At 40.4% G+C, this 21,297-nt stretch overlaps 1 protein-coding gene across 1 annotated transcript; it reads left to right on the forward strand.

Annotated features, from left to right (window-relative positions):
• The first annotated feature begins 1,985 nt into the window (after positions 1-1,985).
• On the forward strand, positions 1,986-19,778 carry pic (DNA damage-binding protein pic). The gene is made up of 23 exons (XM_073074099.1): positions 1,986-2,158; positions 3,281-3,429; positions 3,760-4,025; positions 4,395-4,494; positions 4,856-4,961; positions 5,523-5,605; positions 6,505-6,658; positions 7,190-7,411; positions 7,962-8,124; positions 8,621-8,729; positions 9,446-9,633; positions 10,247-10,398; positions 11,378-11,549; positions 13,607-13,750; positions 14,346-14,469; positions 15,163-15,391; positions 15,869-16,002; positions 16,554-16,679; positions 17,149-17,298; positions 17,630-17,760; positions 17,871-18,037; positions 19,028-19,254; positions 19,649-19,778. The coding sequence occupies exons 1-23, from the start codon at positions 2,098-2,100 to the stop codon at positions 19,730-19,732; spliced, it is 3,441 nt and encodes a 1,146-aa protein (XP_072930200.1). The 5' UTR covers positions 1,986-2,097; the 3' UTR covers positions 19,733-19,778.
• Positions 19,779-21,297: the final 1,519 nt, after the last annotated feature.

The raw sequence follows: 21,297 nt of genomic DNA on the forward strand, positions 1-21,297 counted from the left end.
AACTCCAGGAAAAAGAGCAGACACTTGCAAAATAATATTTTGCCTCATGGAATTGGGCACATCTGGAATTTTAAAGAATGAGGCGTCCCCGGTACCCTTCGGGAAGTTAGCACCCTTCGGGTAGTTTTCAATTTTGGATTGCCAGCAAGTTGTGTCAAAGAATAAAACAAGCAATACATGTGCAATCACGACGGTTACAACTTCCGGCTTTTTTTATATTTAACCTAACGATAAGGCAGACGGGCTACCTGATGGAAAGCAGTCACCGTCGCCTATGGACATTTGCAACACCAGAGGAGTCGCCAATGCATCGCCGGCTTTGAAGGGAAGTTCTTTTCACACCCCTCTTGAAGAACCCCTTGTTATAGTCCTGAGGGAATACCTCAGGAGGAAGTTCATTCCACATTTTGCACGTACGCGGTAAAAATGACCATGCAAACCGAACCGAGGAGGAACACCACCGGTCAAGTTGATGTGGATGGAACCTCATCCTTCGGCGAGTGGTGCGATGAAGGAAGGGTGATGTAGGCACCAGATCGAACAGTTCCTCAGAACACATACCATGGTAAAGCCGGTAGAACACGCAGACGGAACCTATGTCCCTCCGCAGGCTTAAGGGTTCTAACCGGCTCTCCAAGTACTACGATAGTTTGTCACAAAATTGGTGGCGATTTGTAACATTAATTATACCGACAAACCAAGATCCAAACGTTTCTTTATCGATATACTAACCATTTGTGAATGTGAATTTACACAATAAAGCGTACGCGCGCACGCTTTATTGTGTAAATAATAGGTACCTATATTTGTTTGCAATGTGTTTTTTTGACCAAAAAAAATACGTTCAATATTTCTTGTTTCACTCATTGCACATACAAATTATCAACAAATCTTTAACCTTCTCTCGTCTTCTATTCTTACCCTTTCTACTCCACTTACGCTCAATGGATACGATAAATAGAATAGAAGGTGGATGAACCCTCTGTAGTTCAGCCCCGGCGGCCTCACCGGTACATCTATATTTGCCTTTGAGAGACTTATTTTCCTGAGACATTTCACCGTAATTTTCAGGAGCAGCGACGCATATGTCGCCGACCTCAGATGGAAATACTTTCTTATTTGGGATCAGGTGCTGCTTATAGTCCGCGTAAAACTGCTAGTCCGCTCTGAATATAGAAATGAATCGCGTCGCCATAGCAAATTGTATGAGTACACCTGCTCGCAACAATATCAGAGCGGTCTAGCATTAACTAGACTAGAGGAAAAGACCAAAGATAAGAGTACAGGAATCTATACAGATTAAAGAGTACCATCTCTATAATATATTCAGGCGTCCGTCGACACTAATTAAGGGTAGGGTATTTGTTAAGGTTGGTAGGGTAGGGGTGTTGTTTAATGTAGATCTATCTAATATCATAAATATTATAATATAATAAAGGTATAATATCATAAATATTATAAAGACCATATAAAATATAAAAACAAATAAACATATAAAATTGCAAATATATTGTTTTTTTTTTTGCTCTCTGTATATTTGATCGAATTTGATGTATAAAAATCATGTGGATAAAACATCCTCATGATTTTTATGAATAAACATTTTTATGAATAAAATAAAAAAGTAAATAAGGATCAAGGATATGGATTATTTAAAGTTAAACGCCATCTATTGAAGATAATCTGTAAGTTGAAATAAGCGCCATCTAGTGCTGGTGGTGGGTAAAGCTTTCATTTAAAACACGGTGTGGCGTATCTATTCCCTATATTAAGTGTATCATCTATGGTTATTGTAGCAAGAAGAGAAAATTTAAAAAAAAAAGCGGCAAGTAGTTACACCGGATTTTTTGAGAATATTACATATAATATGTAGTTCTGCCAATGGCGCTAATAAAATTAGTACCATAAACTAATCATACGTTCAGTACTCTTTGATATATAATCTGTGATCTGGTGTATATCTTATCTAATCTGTACAAACAAGCATAGACTAAATTAAATAAAAATTGTCTAGGCAGACGGCGAAGATTAGTGTCGGTGAAAAATAAATAAAGAATCGGTGTTTTTAAATTAGATTTTAATTTATAGATTTCCATCATGGCATACCATTACGTTGTGACTGCCCAAAAAGCCACTGCTGTAACAGCATGTATCACTGGCAAGTATCAGAAAATAAGATTATATGTCGATGAGGTTAACTCCAATAGTATATAACATACGGCTATTTTAGATTTTGTTCCTTAACTTTCATTTTAACCTGGATTGTTCTTCTCTGAAACACAGTTTATTATTAAAGTCACAATCTTATTCAGCAGGAAATTGAAATTACTTCGTTTTCTCACAAAGCTAAAGTTGCAAATGTATCTATTAAAATGCTGTTGATTTACGAATAGATTCTTCTTCTTTTTTCATTAAACCATTTACTATAGCTTATAAATCCTTTTCTTCTGTAATAAACGAAGGTTGCTTAAGACTTTAGGTGTTCTTATAAGGTATAAGAACATTTTATTTTGTAGGTTAGGTTTAAGAAATTTGTTTTGTTTGAGTAAATTCTGTTTGTAGAGTGTCTAAACAACCCAATACAGATTTATGAAGAGTATTTATTGGCCACAAGAAAATGCATGCAGTACATGATATAGAGGATACACTTTTTTATAATATAGATCATACAGTCCACCTGATAGTAAGTGACTACTGTCAATCATGGACATCTGCAATAATAAATCCTAGATAGGATTTATTATTGCAGATATTATTATTGAGTCCTACCTGCGGTTGATCACAGATGCATTGCTAACCAGGAGGACTAAATTGAAATGTCTCGGATAAGTATGTCTCCCTTACCAACTCCTTCTACTAGAGAAGAGCAGCGCTATACACTGCTGTCATTCGACAGAAATAGGTATACACTTTTTATATACTATAACTTCAACATCAGCTTAGATGGTTTTTAACCTCATTTAAATCATAATCAAGTTACATTAAATCTTGGTCAATGCCAACTATAATCTAGGAATGTAAATATCGAATGATTAATGAGAAATTACATGATTTATTCAATATGCTATCAGGCAATGCATTTTAATTATGAAGTGAAATGATTACTGCAAGTGCTTTTATTAAGTTAAAAAAAATTATTTATAGGTCTACATGCGTGCACACAACCTATTTAATTATATGTAATCCTTAAAAACTATGATTTTGACTTGTAAAGGCTTTTTTCACCAATAAATTACAAAATTTTAGTAGTGGTACTTTTTTATGATATTGTGTATTTTAGGCAATTTCACATCACCAACCGACCTGAATCTCCTTGTGGCAAAGGTGAACCGCTTGGAAATGTATCTGGTGACACCAGAAGGTCTGCGCCCGATGAAAGAAGTGGGGCTGTATGGAAGAGTGGCTAAGATGAAACTATTTCGACCCCCAGTGAGTGACTTCTACAAAGAACTAGCTTAGATTCCTAGATGAACTAAATATGCTCTAATTAGAATTTAGAGTTGTCTGTGTTATTGGTCAACCCATATTCTATATTTACAAACCTTTGTGGCGACCTACCACTACTCGTCAAGAGATGGCGCCACACCTATTCTGAATCACGCTATCAAAGTTTTCTTAACACCTTGCATATGTACTAGCTCTGATCTGAGAACGTTGGCGCATGGCCGCTCACCGGGCATGATTACCTGGCCTGATGATTTTTATATGTTAGTGGGCCTATCAGTATACAGTTGAGTAATACCATAAATTCTTTCACAGTATGAGGAAAAGGATCTTGTGTTCATCCTGACAGCAAGATACAATGCAATGATACTGGAATGGAGGTTGGGTGCGAACAATGAACTGGAAGTAGTCACCAAGGCTCATGGCAATGTTGCTGACCGTATCGGCAAACCGTCAGAGAACGGTATCCTTGCTGTAATTGATCCACAAGCAAGAGTTATTGGTTTGAGGTTGTATGACGGACTGTTTAAGATTATACCATTGGATAAAGATTCCACTGAGCTGAAGGCTGCTAGTTTAAGGTAATTTTTAACATGTTATAATTACATTTATAATGCAATGGCAACAGCAATGGTGGCAAAAATATACATGATAGCAAAGATGTATGTCAGCTAAGTTTAATCAGGGCCAGTTCTACCTCCATTTTTTTTAATTAAACCTATCTATTTTTTTTATTACATATCCCAATATGAAAATAAAGTAAAACTGACATAAACACATATGTATGACAGAGTAAACTCTATGCATATGACTGTACTGTGTTGAGCAATACAAACAAATTGAAAATTAATTTAATTTACTCTTCATTCGACAGCAATATCTCGACTTAACAATATGTAATTAGAAATTCATAAAAGAATAATAAAATTTAATATTTTAATGTGTTACAGATTGGAAGAATTGAACGTTTATGATTTAGAGTTTCTACATGGCTGTGCGAATCCAACTTTAATTTTAATTCACCAAGATCTCAACGGACGACACATTAAGGTAATTCTAACTAATATTACTAATGTGAATGTGACTACTTATTGACACTTTCATGCTTTATCTCCATAACCGGCTGTCATATTGTAATTTTGTACACACATTGTCAGGGATTCAAAAATGGATTGATATGACTTTCATTCCATTTTGATAAAGCATTGGAAACTTATATTGTATTTTCGTGATGAGCTTAAGGTCAATGGTGTCAAATTAATATTTAGTAATCAATCTCTACAATCATTACAAGCAAAGACACAAGTAAAAGCTGCTTTCAAATATATCAACAATAACTATAGACTCAAGTTAATTTCTTTATTGGATGTAAAACCCAAACTTCCTACTACAATTTAATTGATATTTTCAGACTCACGAAATTAATTTAAGGGATAAAGAATTCACTAAAATACCATGGAAACAAGACAATGTGGAGACTGAAGCAAGTATACTTATCCCAGTGCCAAGTCCACTAGGTATGGATTTTGTAAGAAAAATCTTTATACATATTGTGGTGAGCTCACATTAGGTGATGCATATACTGTAATGCAATATTTGAAAAAAATGAATGTGCTCCAACTTTACCATTTGCAGTCTGCACTGATCTCTATGTACTTCACAATGAAGCCCACAGCCATGTTTCTTTTTGTGGAAAATGAACTTGCAGTCCACCGGACGGTGTAACTATCGCCCATGGACATCTGTAATAAAATTATCTCCATATAAACCATGGGCCTATCTGAAGTTGATCACAGATGCATTGTCGCTCCTAAGGTATAGATGGCTCGCCTCATATTTAAGTTAGCTGTGATGCATGTCGCCTGTTCATGCGTTTACTTCAAAGCCTTTATACTATTTTTTTAAATATAATTCATTGTAATATTATGTAACCCGTGTTATGCGGATACACTTATTTGTATTTGTAATAAACAATATTAAGTTATGCTATTTACTGTCAAAAAAGTGAGGTACAAATTTACATTTATTACAACATAATTGGGCATCTAGAACTTAGTCTTTGTATGTTTTTTTTGCAGGAGGGGCTATTGTTATTGGACAGGAGTGCATAGTGTATCACGATGGCCAAAGCTATGTCGCTGTAGCACCTCCACAAATAAAGGTACGAAATCCAGTACCCTGGACATATCCATCTGGATCCATAACTCTTGAACCTAGCTGCGAGCGTAATATGAAAAATATCTATTTTCTTCAAAATTAGCCTTTTACTTTAGTTTGATATTCATCATTGTATCGCGAGATTCGATCCTTATCAGCGACATTACCTGATGATGGAATTACTTAGGGTGCGCTTTTTTTTAAAAAAAATGAACTAGTTCGGCTAGGTAAAAATATTTTTTTAAAATCTAGTGATTCAGTTTTCGTTTTTATCCAAATTGGCCTCTTAACTCCTTTCAGCATTTTTCGCTACTCCTTATAGTTTCGGTTTGGCCATGAAGCCTCTTTGAACAATTCACCCTGTATAATATACTTATTATGTTGTACAAGTAAAGACGCAATTAGCGAACCTGTATTCACATGAGCTCAAGTCCGGATTTCTTTTATCTACAAAGGTTTAATAAAACTTTGCTTGAAATAAATATATATAAACCTTCATACATGGAGTTTGGAGAGGCGAATAACTTTTTAATGATCAAATAATTTCTGTACAAAAAGATAATGAGAATCTCCTCTCAGAATGAGAAGGATTAGGCCATAGTCCACCGAGCTGGCCAAGTGCGAATTGGTAGACTACACATACCTTTAAAAACTTTTTTTTAAGATTTCTCAGGTCATGCAGGTTTCCTCACCATGTTTTCCTTCACCGATTACGCAAATGATAATTACTATCTAATATCTAATACGCACATAACCTTGAAAAATCAGAGGTGCCTGGGATTTGAACCTCGGACCCCTCGATCAAGAGGCCGAGTTTCCTAACCACTAGGCTATCACTGCGTTTATTGTTTGGTAATACCGGCTATATACACGAGCGATTCCTTGAGCGGATCCTCATTCCAGCTGACGCCGATCAACTGCTACTGTCGCGTGGACACGCGCGGGCTGCGCTACCTGCTGGGCGACATCTCCGGCCGCCTGTTCATGCTCATGCTGGAGCTGCAGGAGAAGATGGACGGCACGCAGGCCGTCAAGGACCTCAAGGTTGAGCTGCTGGGTAAGATTCATACTTTAAGCCAAAGTATGCCTTCGTAAAATATTCAGTTTATGGCTAAACTGCACAGTCAGTAATCACCAATTCGAGACCCTAACATGTCGTCAAACTATACCTAAACTTTGTCTGAATGAATGGCCACTGCAAGGTTCCATCTTTACCCAGACTGTTCTTGAGAACATGTAGATCTACTTTATTACATCTACACAAGCTGCGGAGTATATGTGTGTTACTTTTTTTTAATACAGTATACGAGTAGCAGACGAGCATACAGTCCACCTGCCAGCGTTTCATTGCCCACAGGCGCTACACTAGCTAGAGCCGCCCCTGAGATTAGATATAGATATTCCTACCTGAGGCCACAGATATGCCGCTACCCTGAGGACTTACCCCTTTACACAATCTTCAAGCTAGAACACAGCAGCGTTTAACACTGCTGTTATGAGGCAGACATAGGTGTCACGGTGGTGCCGCCGGAATCGAACCACAAATGGTTCTACCACCTTTCTACTATCAGTGTGTTATGTATATCAGGCGACATCCCGATGCCGGAGTGCATGACGTACCTGGACAACGGCGTGGTGTTCATCGGGTCTCGTCTCGGCGACTCGGCGCTGGTGCGGCTGTCGGCGTCGCGCGACGAGGGCAACCAGTACGTGCGGCCCATGGAGACCTTCACCAGCCTCGCGCCCATCGTCGACATGTGCGTGGTCGACCTCGAGCGCCAGGGGCAGAACCAGCTCATCACGTGCTCCGGTATGGTTTTTTAACACGTTTTGATTGTCTTGGGTATAGTCCGCGCCAAACTGCTAGTCCGCTCTGAATATAGAAATGATTCACGTCGCAACAGCAAATTGTACATGTCAGCGGGACGAAGACAGCAAGAAAATATATTAAATATAAAAAATATAAAAAATAGAATAAGCATTTAAATGGGACGAAAATTATCAATCACCAGCAATTATGTGTTTTATACGTGAATCTGTGTAATGTGTGTGTGTGTGCGTAACACTCGGATAAGAATTTCTCCCTTACAACACATTTGGCCGAAACTTAAATGCCTCCTCGTAACAAATTTTTTTTTACAATATAGGAGTAGTAGACGAGCTTGCAGTCCACCTGATGGTAAGTGGCTACTGCCGCCCATGGATATCTGTAATCAACCCCAGATAAGATTAGATATTCCTACCTGAGGTCGGCCACAGATGCGCCGCTACCCCTGAGGACTAAGCTGGAACGCCTCAGAAAAGTCTGTCTCCCTTACCACACCAATACATATGTCATTATACCTTTACATACAAACCAGGTGCGTTCAAGATGGGCTCGCTGCGCATCATCCGCAACGGCATCGGCATCCAGGAGCAGGCCTCCATCGACCTGCCGGGCATCAAGGGCATGTGGGCGCTCACGCTGGCGCCCGACTCGCCCTACCACGACACCCTCGTGCTCTCCTTCGTGGGACAGACCAGGTAATCCATAACCCTGTGTTTGAGAGTGCCAGAGAGATTTTACAGGTGATAGAAGAACCCTTTGTGTCATATGGTAGAAACATTTACAAATCCCTTTATACTTCGACTCCAGACCAACGTCGCACCTATTTCTGCCAAATAATAGAATTATTAAGCAGTGATATGTTCAAGTTTGGTTAGTGTGGTAACTTAAGCTCCTGCAGGTATGTTTTTTAATGGAGGGACGTGAGCTATGGATTGGAACTAAGTTGGGCCTGAGGGCTCAGTTGGGACGCCTTATGTGTCTCTCACACACTCTTCAGATCTGAATACAGCAGCATTCTTACCCCTGTAAAATAAAAAAACATATTCGGTCGAATCGAGAAACCTTCTCCTTTTTTAAAGTCAGTTAAAAGTTTTTAAGTTGTCTGACGGCGGTCCAAGAGTGACTAGATAGATAGTCGGTAAATATTTTTAGTTATATTGATTATTGCAATAAAGTCTCCTTATTTTTCAGAGTATTAACGCTGAATGGCGAGGAGGTTGAAGAGACAGAAATCAAAGGCTTCGTGTCAGATCGTCAAACGTTCTTCACGGGGAATGTGTGCCATGATCAGCTTATTCAAGTGAGTTTATATGTTTTAAATCGTCCAGTGGCTTGATAAGGAGTATTCCTAAAATAGCTTTATCGCGCCTAATGTGATTTTTTTTACATAAGAATGTACATAGTCGTTTATAGGGTGTGTGAAACTACTCGACTGTACTATAGTCTAGCTGCTGAGAAAATGCATTCCTGACAGGTCTTGTCCGACTGAAGTATGTAACTTTGGAGTGGCGTCGAATATGTTATGAAAAAATTACTATCATTTATTTGCCGAATAAACAAAAAATATCTTCATTTATTTGCTGTATAAAAAAAAAAATATCATCAGAACATGAATATTTTCTCCAGCCAGGCTATAGTTAATTGTATTAGAGTTACACACGTACAGAAAAGATTGTCGGAATGTGGCGACTTCTTGCTACTCGTCAAGAGTGAACAAGTATTCTGAATCACGCTATCGAAGTGTTCTCAATATCTGGTATATATACAAGCTTCGAACTGAATCTATTGAAGCATCGCCGGTCCCCTGGCATGATCACCTATCCCGGCGGGAGATCTCCCTTTGCCAAAGATTTTTTTTTAAAATATAGGAGTAGCAGACAAGCATGCAGTCCACCTGATGGTAAGTGGCTACAGCATATGTAATCAACCCCAGATAGGGTTAGATATTCCTACCTGAGGGCGGCGACAGTAAGTCGGAGTATGCAATGACAGTGGTTATGGTGTGCGGTGTCGCAGGTGACGGACGAGGGCATCCGGCTGATCGCGCGGGCGGCGGGCGGCGGCTGGGCGCTGGCGGCGGAGTGGCGCGCGGGCGGCGCGCGCGCGCTGTCCGTGGTGGCGTGCGCGGGCAGCTGGGCCGTCGCCGCCGCCGGGCCCAAGCTCTACCTCGTGCGCGTCGGCAAGGCGCAGCTCGACCTCGTCAAGTCAGTCCCACACACATGTAGTGCGCGCCAAACTTCTATTCGGCTCCAATATTGTTCTGCGCAGGCTTAGTTAGCATATACTCCGTAACGTAACTATGTACTATGTCTAACGCAGCTATGTACCCGTGGGAGAGTGCGGTCAGCGGACGGGTGCTATGGGGGATCCTCGCTCTCTTCATCCCGCTAATATCAACATATTTGTTTTTGCGTCGCGACTCGTTTCTATATTCGGAACGGGCTACTCGTTGCAGTTTGACGCTGACTATACACGTATACTCACGCACACATTAACAGACGCACGTGCACACACATACGCTTACACATACGATCATGCGTAGCCACGAAGACGGAAACACGCAGCGGAATATTGGCGGAAAATATATAGAATTTTTATCCTATTAAGAACAATTGATAGTTGAATGAACAGATGAATAAGTATGAAAAAAAGATCCTTAAAAACGATTGAATGCGTACATAGATAAGTTGAGCAATGACAAAACAAGTTGTAATAGATTTCCACGCGTCTTATTTCTTTTTTACATCGACAATACACTGAAATCAAACATTCCGGCTATCCTACGCTGAACTTATTTTAATTTCTTATTCCCTCCAGAGAAGTATGCATGGAGGAGGAAGTGGCTTGTCTGGACCTCGGCCCAGGTGGAGAGGAGGCGCTTCTTGGTGTCGGCCTGTGGACAGACATCTCTGTCAGAGTTCTCCGGCTTCCAGACTTAGAGCCTCTTCATACGGAAAAATTATCCGGTGGTAAGTTTTATTTTTAACTTTGACTTAAAAGTAATACGTTTTTGGGATAGTTGTGGAAGTTAATAACAGTTACAGGTGGTTATAGTACAATTTCAGTTCATTTCTTAAAGCCATGTAAACATACTTACATCTCAGTAAGACGCTAGAGCTTGCTTTATCCTCTAATCAACTTGTGGCCAGTAGTTGCAGTTGAACGATGCGTCAAGTTTCCTTATCGGTCTGCTATTAATCCTCCATTTCAGCTTTGAGTAGTTGTTGTAGCTATTCGTTACGTCTCGTATTTCTTTAAGTAGCACACGTGCACGTGGAGAAGGTGGTAGAACCCTTTGTGGTTCGACTCCGGCGGCACCACCGCCACACCTATTTCTACCTAATAACAGCAGTGTTAGGCGCTGCTGTGTTCCGGTTTGAAGGGTGTGGTAAGGGAGATAGACTTTTCCGAGGCGTTCCAGCTTAGTCCTCAGGGGTAGCGGCGCATCTGTGGCCGACCTCAGGTAGGAATATCTAATCCTATCTGGGGTTGATTACAGATGTCCATGGGCGGCAGTAGCCACTTACCATCAGGTGGACTGCATGCTCGTCTGGTACTCTCATATTATAAAAAAAAAAAAAAAAAAATGTAGTCCACCTCATCGTAAGTGGCTACTGTCTTTCATGGACATCTATAATTAACCTCAGGTAAGATTAAATTCCTACTTGAGGTTCTGAATAACTGCGTTACTATCCCAGAAGTCCTCTGGGGTGAGGCTAAACGTGTTTCCATTACTACATCCTTCAAACTAGAACACAGCAACGTTTAATACTGCTTTTATTAGGCCGAAATATGTGTAGCCGTGGTGCCGCCGAATTTGAACCACAGAGGGTTCTAGCGCGATGGCCGAGAATAAAGTAAATACATGAGATTGCCTTCTGTAAGTTTTTATTTTGTGGTTCTACCAACTAAAGCTTTAAGTATTTTGATGTCCGGTGTTGTTTGCAGAGATAATCCCGCGCTCGCTGCTGATCTGCGTGCTGGAGGGCGTGTGCTACCTGCTGTGCGCGCTGGGCGACGGCTCCATGTTCTACTTCACGGTGGAGCCGCGCTCCGGCGCGCTCGCCAACCGCAAGCGCGTCACGCTCGGCACGCAGCCCACCGTGCTGCGCAGCTTCAGGTGACTACACCCATAGATTACTAAGGATAGATTAGAAGGGACCCACCCTAAAGGGATTCAAATTCGCCATAGATACTGTGGACACAGAATGCCTCATATAAAAGTGTTCCTACAGACCTCAGTTTCTTGTCAGCAAAAAAAGAGTGTTCATATGATCACTTTTCTTACCTATACACCACTTCTACGACGACATTCAACCCCACATTCGATACCCTCACTACACTCGACCTCCCCACTATAATCTGGCCGCTGAAAGAGTGCATTCCTGACAGGTCGTGTCCGACTGAACTATACAGGGTGAATCTCCATAAAGTGCACATATTGCAACAGGTAAAATTAAACCGCATTTTGTCGACAAAAAAAATATTTAAAAAATTAAAAAATTTTTTTTTTGGGTTTTACGACCTTTTGATTTTTTTTTTGGGAATTGTGCACCTGAAGTAAATAAATCGCTATAACTTTTAAACTAAGAGGGTTATCAGGTTCAAACAAAAATAACAATGATTGCCAATGATAGGCCGTACTGATCCATGAAAAAAAAAACAAAAAAAAAATCATCTTCCCAGGAAAAAAATGTCATATTAGTGCAAAAAAGCACTTTTTTTAGGTAAAATTTTCAGTAATCATCAATTTCCTCAAAATAATCTAGGCATTTTATTTTTTTATTATTATTTAATGCAATTCTATGTCGTATTAGCTTTCAAACACTAAAAAAAACACGCCTCTAACTCAAGTATAAAGTTTGCTAGGAACGATTCAAAAAAGACGCGACGCACGTGCGCCCTAATAAAACTGGTATAGTCCGACCCATAATTAGATGTCCAAAATATAAACAAAGGAAACTATCAAAAATATGTTTTAATGGTAAATTCATGGTTGTTTCTTATTTTTGACGATATTAAAGTGATAAAATAAATCTTTAATAATTAAAAAAAAAACACTAGTTTGTATTAAAAATGTTATTAATTACCAACACCCTTAAGAACTGCCTTTGTTTAAGCGCTCGTAGGAAACTTTATACTTAAGTTAGAGGCATGCTTTTTTTAGTGTTTGAAAGCTAATACGACGTAGAATTACATTAAATAATAAAAATAAAATAAAAAGCCTAGATTATTTTGAGGAAATTCACGATTACTGAAATTTAACCTAAAAAAATTGCTTTCTTCACACTAATGTGACTATTTTTTTCTGGGAAGATAAACTTTTTTGTTACTTTTTTTTCATGGATCAGTACGGCCTATAATTGGCATTCATTGTCATTTTTGTTTGAACATGATAACTCTTTTAGTTCAAAAGTTATAGCGATTTATTTACTCTAGGTGCACAATTCCAAAAAAAAAACTTCAAAAGGTCGTAAAACCCAAAAAAAAAATTTTTTATTACTTTTTTTATTTTTTTTGTCGACAAAATGCGGTTTAATTTTACCTGTTTCAATATGTGCACTTTATGGAGATTCACCCTGTATACCTTAGATACATTTCTTTATTTTATTTTGTACATTTTTATTTTCCATTAAACATTTATAAACATAACAATAGAAGATAAAAATATATTCCAGTTTTATTTTCCATCTTTATATCCAGAAGTTCGAATCGATACAAGTACATTTTTTTTAATCATGTCCAACTGACTTAATGCATTCCCTCAGCGGCCTGAGTATTTTCTAGTACACTCGACTCTGATCCCACTTTACCACACTCACTACTCGGCTGAGGCTCGACTCGGCCACACTCGACTCCCAACCACACTTAAACTCCGACTATAGTCGATCGATCGACTACACTTTATTCCTTATTAACTTCACCACCTCCTTAAACATAACTGTAGACTATATTGTCGATAATAGATATAATGCGCCCCAAACTGCTAGTCCGCTCTGAAGTTATTGCGAGCAGGTGTAATCACACAATTTGCTATGGTGATGCGATTCATTTCTATATTCAGAGCTGACTAGCAGACTTACGCCGACTATAGTAATACTAAATGCAGTCAATATTAATTTTACCTATAACGGAAAAAAGAAAAAATAAAAATGTACCAAATTGTACATATCTCAGGACGCTGTCAACAACGAACATATTCGCATGTTCCGACCGGCCGACGGTAATCTTCTCGTCCAACCACAAGCTGGTGTTCTCCAACGTCAACCTAAAAGAGGTCACGCACATGTGCTCGCTCAACGCGGAAGCCTACCCGGACAGGTGAGTCTCATGCATAGTAATTTGTACAGTTTTTAACCTGAGTCCAAGAAAATTGAAGGTGATACAATCCTTTCAGTGACGTCACCGCCATACCAATGAGTTATACCAGGAGTGTTTAAGGTTGCTACATTGTTGTTATAAGGCCTTACTATGGGCATGGCTTAACTTTTGCGCATCTGTTACCGATCTCCGGTAGAACTTCTACCCTATTTCAGGTTAATAGCAGATGTAATGTTGGAATGCCATTTCAATTTCATAAAAATAATAGGTATAGATTTAAATGCCCATGAAATGACACCTCTGTTATAAAACAGGAATATGTATGGCGGTGAACCTCCATAATCGAACTACAAAGAACGTTATTATTACATTTAAACTGCTATTATTTTTTTCGAATGGTAACAATGTACTCTTATTGATTTATGAAATAGGCTATTGTTAGTGAATATGTTAAGTAAGAGGTAAGTAGTATATAGGCTTAACACCTATTGTAAAAGACTGAGTAATAATGAGTAAATAAAGTACATCCGAAACCTATTGGTCGTTTATTATTACCGTCGCGGGCCGAACTCTATAAATAATTCGATTGTTTCAGTCTGGCGCTGGCCACGGACAGCACGGTGACCATCGGCACTATCGACGAAATCCAGAAACTGCACATCCGCACCGTGCCGTTGGGAGAGACTCCAAGGAGGATCGCCTACCAGGAATCATCGCAGGTATGTTTTAGAACGCTTTTATTAGCTTGATCCTAATGTATGTAATAGTATCTTTGAAGTTGATTTTTAACCTCTTTGAATGCTCAGAGTAATTCAAAATTTTGAATAAATATTACGAACTGATGACAATATAAGACTTTAATAATCTTTATCAGAAACATCAGGATCAGTACAAATTAAGCAAAAAATAAACAAGCTTAATGAAATCTCATATTGCAAGTAAATTACGAGAAATTATTATATTTTGTTTATTTTTCGTGTTTGGTTCGCCATGATTACGTGACGACAAGAATGATCCAAACACCATTGTATGCGGCTAGTTTCACAGGGGTCGAGTTGTTTAGTGGGCATGTAACCCAACTGTAGTCATAAATTAGTAAAGATACTTCGTCGCCTTGAAATTGAATGAAGCCACAAACGGCTTATTATTAAATTCTTTTGTTGAACTATTGTCAAATAAAATCATTTTTAGAGAAAATTTACGAATAAATAACTAATATTGCGTAATTTACATAATAAATAAATGATTATTTCAAATATTTTAGGGACATTTGAGCACGGAGAGGTGGCAAAACTTTTTTGCGCAACTATTTCAATTCTCAAAACTGGGTACATTTTCTTGTTAGAAGTGAGTAATCTTTACTAATCTTTGGCTGTAGTATAAAATATAATCGACGGCGTGTGGGTTCGCAGACGTTCGGCGTGATAACGATGCGCGTGGACAAGCTGGACCTGGCGGCGGGCGGCGCGGCGGGCGGCGCGGGCGACGCGGCGGCGGCGGCGCCCGCGCGCGCCTCCGCCAGCACCGCGTGCGCGTCCTGCTCCAGCGCCGCGCCGCCGCCCGCGCCGCCCAAGCACGCGCCGCCGCCCGCCGACCTCGAGGTGCACAACCTGCTCGTGCTCGACCACCACACCTTCGAGGGTGAGTGACCTCCTCCCCTCCCCCACACACACCTCACGCACAACACATGCACGCCGTACTCGTACGTTATACACACTTAACAATCTGCCAATGCCATCTGGCTTTCCACTACATAATGCAACGTAGCGTTTACGTAATGCTTATGTAGTCCTTAGCGTGCTAAAGTCAGAGGACGCAATTTTAATAATTTTCAGTGTGATAAATAGTTAGCCTAATTAATCATGAAAACGATTTACGCTTCTTTTTTCAAGATGGCTGTCAAACTACAAAAAATACCATCTATGCGATGGTATTTTTTGGTAACTTGGAGGTAACTTCACACTAATTCCTCTCTTGACGTCAAAAATAAAAATGCGTTGACAATGGTCTTCAATAATCTAATAATTTACCGAATACTTTACCATAAGATTGTACTTGTAGTACAATGAAGAATGAATTCGTAGAGCCATGAAGTATACCATAGCGATGACGTTGCAGTGTTACACGCGCACCAGTTGATGGCAACAGAGTTCGCGATGTCGCTGGTGTCGTGCAAGCTCGGCGACGATCCAAACCACTACTACGCGGTCGGCACAGCGCTGCTCAACCCCGAGGAATCTGAGCCTAAACAGGTAGGCGACACACTTGTTAATTATTTCATCTAAACATGCATACGCAGGCATGAAAAATGTTCGATAACTAGGTAGATAATTAAATGATGAATTGAGGCTGTTAGAACCAGAGTGGCCAATTTTAAAAAACGATTTACAATATGGAGAAAAGTGTATAATCCGCTCTGAATTTGTTGCGAGAAGGTGTAGTTATATAATTTACTATGCCGATGCGATTCTATATTCAGAGCTGACTAGCAGTTTTACGCGGACTATACAACATTTTTAAATTACAAAAATACAGATAGGTCAAAAATCACTTAAATGCAGTTAAGCCACTCTGGTTCTGGCAGCCTCAATTTAAATGTTCTCGGTGTGATAGTGTACGGGCTACAACAGTACATTTGTAGGATAAGCAGTTTACGCTGAATTGATGCATTTGAGTTAGTTCGCTAATGAGCCTGTATAAAGTGATAACGAGTCTGAATGTTTTATATTACTTATTTATTATTATCGATTTATATATGATATAAATAATACAAAATTAAAATATGTATCTTTCCATTTCCCAGGGAAGAATACTGTTGTTCCACTGGTCAGAGGGCAAACTCACTCAGGTCGCTGAGAAGGAGATCAAGGGCGGTTGCTACTCTCTTGTCGAATTCAACGGGAAATTACTCGCCTCCATCAACAGTACTGTAAGTTTATTTTGGGTTTCTTTACTTTATGATAAATTGTACTAACATAGATTTTTAAGTGCAATGTAAATACTAACAAAAATATGGACTATGTCTGAATTAAATGGAAATACAGGGTGAATTTTTCAAATAGGCCTTCAGGGCCGAATCCGAAACTATAATGATTAGCGAAAAAAAAAATGAAAAATTCACCCTGTATAATAAAATTAAAAATAAATGTACATTTGTTTATTATTTGAAAAGACGCACGTTTGAAAAGAAGCTGCCTCATGTGTCTTTTCAAATAATATGCAGAAATGTAATGGGATTTAATGGAATATAATGTACGGGATGCAAATCCGTTGCAACAAGTTGCAACGGTTTTACGAAATTGAAGGCGTGATTTCACTATTCTATAAAATATGAGGCGTGACGTCACATTTCCATCAACATATTAGGCGTTACGCCACGGTCGTGTTGTTTCCCCCAGGTGCGCCTGTTCGAGTGGACGTCGGAGAAGGAGCTACGGCTAGAGTGCAGTCACTTCAACAACATAGTGGCACTCTACCTCAAGGTGAAGGGCGACTTCATCCTCGTCGGCGACCTTATGCGCTCCATGTCGCTACTTCAATACAAACAGGTATGACTTTTTTTTATAATATAGGAGTACCAGGTAAGCATGCAGTCCACCTGATGGTAAGTGGCTACTGCCATTTATGGACATCTTTAATCAACCCCAGATAGAATAAGATAATCCTACATGAGGTCGGCCACACATGCGCCGCTACTCCTGAGGTTACCACACCCATCAAACCAGAACACAACAACGCTTAACGCTGCTGTTATTAGGCAGAAATAGGTGTGGTGGACCTGCATCTTATGAAAATATTTTGAATCAATTATTATTTTGTTCTAAAATTGAGTTTGACTAAAAAATTACAATAAAGTTTAAAAGATAAATTGTATTGCAGATGGAGGGCAGCTTTGAAGAGATAGCTCGCGACTACAGTCCCAACTGGATGACAGCTATTGAAATATTGGATGATGACACTTTCCTCGGAGCAGAGAACAGTTTCAACTTGTTCGTTTGCCAAAAGGACAGGTTAGTTATTTTATATCCAAGCTTTACATGTGAACGTAGTTACATAAATAGTTTGGCTAGTTGACAATTTTGCAAGATATATGGTATTGATATGTGATGTTCTATCGTAGCGCGGCGACGACGGACGAGGAACGGCAGCAGATGGGCTACATGGGTGCCGTGCACGCCGGTGATATGGTCAACGTGATGCGACGCGGCTCACTCGTGGCGCAACTGGCCGACACCGCCGCGCCCGTGCACCACCCCGTGCTGCTCGCCACCGTCTCTGGCGCCATCTGTGAGTAGCGCGCGGCGTGACGTCACGCGCCGGCTCGCTCGTGGCGCAGCTGGCCGACACCGCCGCGCCCGTGCACCACCCCGTGCTGCTCGCCACCGTCTCGGGCGCCATCTGTGAGTAGCGCGCGGCGTGACGTCACGCGCCGGCTCGCTCGTGGCGCAGCTGGCCGACACCGCCGCGCCCGTGCACCACCCCGTGCTGCTCGCCACCGTCTCTGGCGCCATCTGTGAGTAGCGCGCGGCGTGACGTCACGCGCCGGCTCGCTCGTGGCGCAGCTGGCCGACACCGCCGCGCCCGTGCACCACCCCGTGCTGCTCGCCACCGTCTCTGGCGCCATCTGTGAGTAGCGCGCGGCGTGACGTCACGCGCCGGCTCGCTCGTGGCGCAGCTGGCCGACACCGCCGCGCCCGTGCACCACCCCGTGCTGCTCGCCACCGTCTCGGGCGCCATCTGTGAGTAGCGCGCGGCGTGACGTCACGCGCCGGCTCGCTCGTGGCGCAGCTGGCCGACACCGCCGCGCCCGTGCACCACCCCGTGCTGCTCGCCACCGTCTCTGGCGCCATCTGTGAGTAGCGCGCGGCGTGACGTCACGCGCCGGCTCGCTCGTGGCGCAGCTGGCCGACACCGCCGCGCCCGTGCACCACCCCGTGCTGCTCGCCACCGTCTCGGGCGCCATCTGTGAGTAGCGCGCGGCGTGACGTCACGCGCCGGCTCGCTCGTGGCGCAGCTGTTCGGGGTCTACTAGGAGTCGAAAGTCATTCGCTATTCGTTCAAACTGCATGTGTCACAGGATTGGCGACGAAATTTCAAATCTTTGAATTCAAAATCTCTGAAAAAAGTATTTCGTCATACTTTTGGCGTAATTTCGATTTGCGAATGGATTTTTTGACGATTTGTGAAAAATTGCACTTTCGTCAGCTCAATTCGTCTACAGCTACATAAATGAACATATTTATATAAATTTTTATCCATAACTTTATGGTGTCCCAGGTCTGGTGGTGCAAGTGTCGCCCGAGCTGTACGAGTTCCTGCACCAGCTGGAGGAGCGGCTCGCGCACACCATCAAGTCTGTGGGCAAGATCCCGCACGCGTTCTGGCGGTCGTTCAACACGGACATCAAGACTGAGCCCGCGGAGGGCTTCATAGACGGCGACCTCGTCGAGAGCTTCCTGGATCTGTCGCGGCAGGTGCAACAGGAGACGGTGCAGGGGTTGCAGGTGGGATTATTGTTTGAAGTTGTAGATATGGGTTTGACGTGTTTGTGAAATATCTATTGCGGCGGATTACACCGCCCATTGGCGTAGCGACGCACTGTACAGGCTAAACTCTCGCCATCTATTCATAAATTTTAAAGGCCTTTTCATTGTAATGAATTTGCCTTGTAAGATTTCGTTAGAGACAGACACCGGGACAGTGAAAGTAAATAAAAGCTTGTAATTAGGAAATTAGAATTTACGCCCGCAATAATAACAAAATTTTCCTTATTAGAAACTGTCAAATATCAATCTTTGGTAGAAAAAAATTGGATAGTAAGTTTTTGTGGTGATATCCATAGGCGGTAGTGACATCTGGTTTGTAAAACGATATTGAAATATTTAATGTTTTTCCCAGATCGATGATGGTGGCGGCATGATGCGCGATGCGACGGTGGACGACCTTATCAAAATCGTGGAGGACCTCACCAGGATACACTAAGTCTTTACCGTCTCAGATAATATTTTAATATAAGTTACGTAATTTACTTGCACTACTCATTTCAAGTAATTCCCATGTCTCTAAAATTATTTGTGCTCGCGGTGGTGTGGGTGAATGAATACAATGAATATTGTGCGCGTGTGATTCTATTATCTAGAGAGATTTATAATCTGTAGCCCTTTGATGTTGGCTTAAAATAGATTGTGTACCCTAATGTGTCGCAGTCAACTAGCCGTTGAATCTACCTCTTTACTAAGCGGCGTTGTTCAACTAACTTCCTGAATCATATCAGCCATTTAGTCAAATACCTAGGCCAATCTGCAATAGAATATAGATGCGTAACTTTCACACGAATTTAAACTGCATTTTAATCTCTCTGTCAACCGTGAGTGCAAATGATATTATTTCAATTTAAAAAATCCGTGAATGTGTAAATATTATGAGTAAAACTTAACCATGATTTAAGATACACTACATCCGAAGTATGATGAAAACCAGATTAAGTTGTGATTGTCATTGACATTCACGAAATTCACTGCTAATACAAGACAAGTACTAATATAATTTATTTATATTCAGTGCCTGTCTTGTTGCAGTTTTTCATTTATATTTATTGTTTAACAATAAACAGTAATGTAGAATTATATACCTCCAAATTACAATTTATGGTATAAACGCTATACACTTGCAGTTCCACTATAGACATGCTTTGTGTGTTAAATAGACATAAATCCGCTGTAGATTCCCTGGTACTTCATCGTCAAAATACAACTTAAAATTGTAATGGATAAAATTATATAAAATAATAAATATTAATTAAAAACATCGTTTCATAATTTTTTGTATACTCTAATTTTAATATAATTTGTTGCCCCTCGAATACTTTATATTTTTTAGCATATTAAAGTTTATGTTAATTTATTCATCTATTTGAGTTCAGGTAAAAGTCGGTGACAAATTTATTGATAGGCTTACTCTAGGGCGGCAGATTTTAGGAGCGAAAAATTTATATTGGATTGCCTTTTTCGCGATTTTTATGCGGACGATGCAAAAAAATAATAAACAAAAATGTTTGTGATATACGGCCCTCCAATCTATATAGTGACTTGCATTGGTCCACGTGCTTGCCTGGACAGCCCTGAAATAAGATTATCGGACCGTAGATATAAGTAAGGCAAAGTTTATATAGCGTACTGGCGGCAAATGTGTAAATTCAATACTGAGTTAAAGTAGAAATAAAAAGAAGTAATGCAATTTGTGAAATATTTATTATTCGAAGGCATAACAATCACAGTTTAAATATATTATGCAAGTTGCATTTTAATACACTTTAAAACATAATTTGACATAGTCAAAAGTATAGTCGACATGATTTTGTAAACTTTACATTACGTATTAATTTTGTCTGGGGTGCTTCATTTACGAATACGACGTGCTTGTGTGTGTGCGTTCCCGTAACCCACACACGTCCGTCAACAACCGTGCAGATACGTTAGAACATACATGAAACATCTATACTATACCACGTTGGTTTTGATCCATAATAAATAATTACAGTTTTTGTA

This window comes from Epargyreus clarus, unplaced genomic scaffold, assembly GCF_041222505.1.
Source record: "Epargyreus clarus isolate Ecla_fem2 unplaced genomic scaffold, WU_Ecla_fem_2.2 ptg000006l, whole genome shotgun sequence".
Taxonomy (NCBI): domain Eukaryota; kingdom Metazoa; phylum Arthropoda; class Insecta; order Lepidoptera; family Hesperiidae; genus Epargyreus; species Epargyreus clarus.

What these genes read in the sequence shown, in the direction of transcription:
- pic (XM_073074099.1), top strand. Translation starts at nt 2,098, where the DNA reads ATGGCATACCATTACGTTGTGACTGCCCAAAAAGCCACTGCTGTAACA. An exon ending in GCCATGATCAGCTTATTCAA is followed by an intron (nt 8,730 to 9,445) that starts GTGAGTTTATAT and finishes GCGGTGTCGCAG; the next exon opens with GTGACGGACGAGGGCATCCG. An exon ending in CGACCACCACACCTTCGAGG is followed by an intron (nt 15,392 to 15,868) that starts GTGAGTGACCTC and finishes ATGACGTTGCAG; the next exon opens with TGTTACACGCGCACCAGTTG.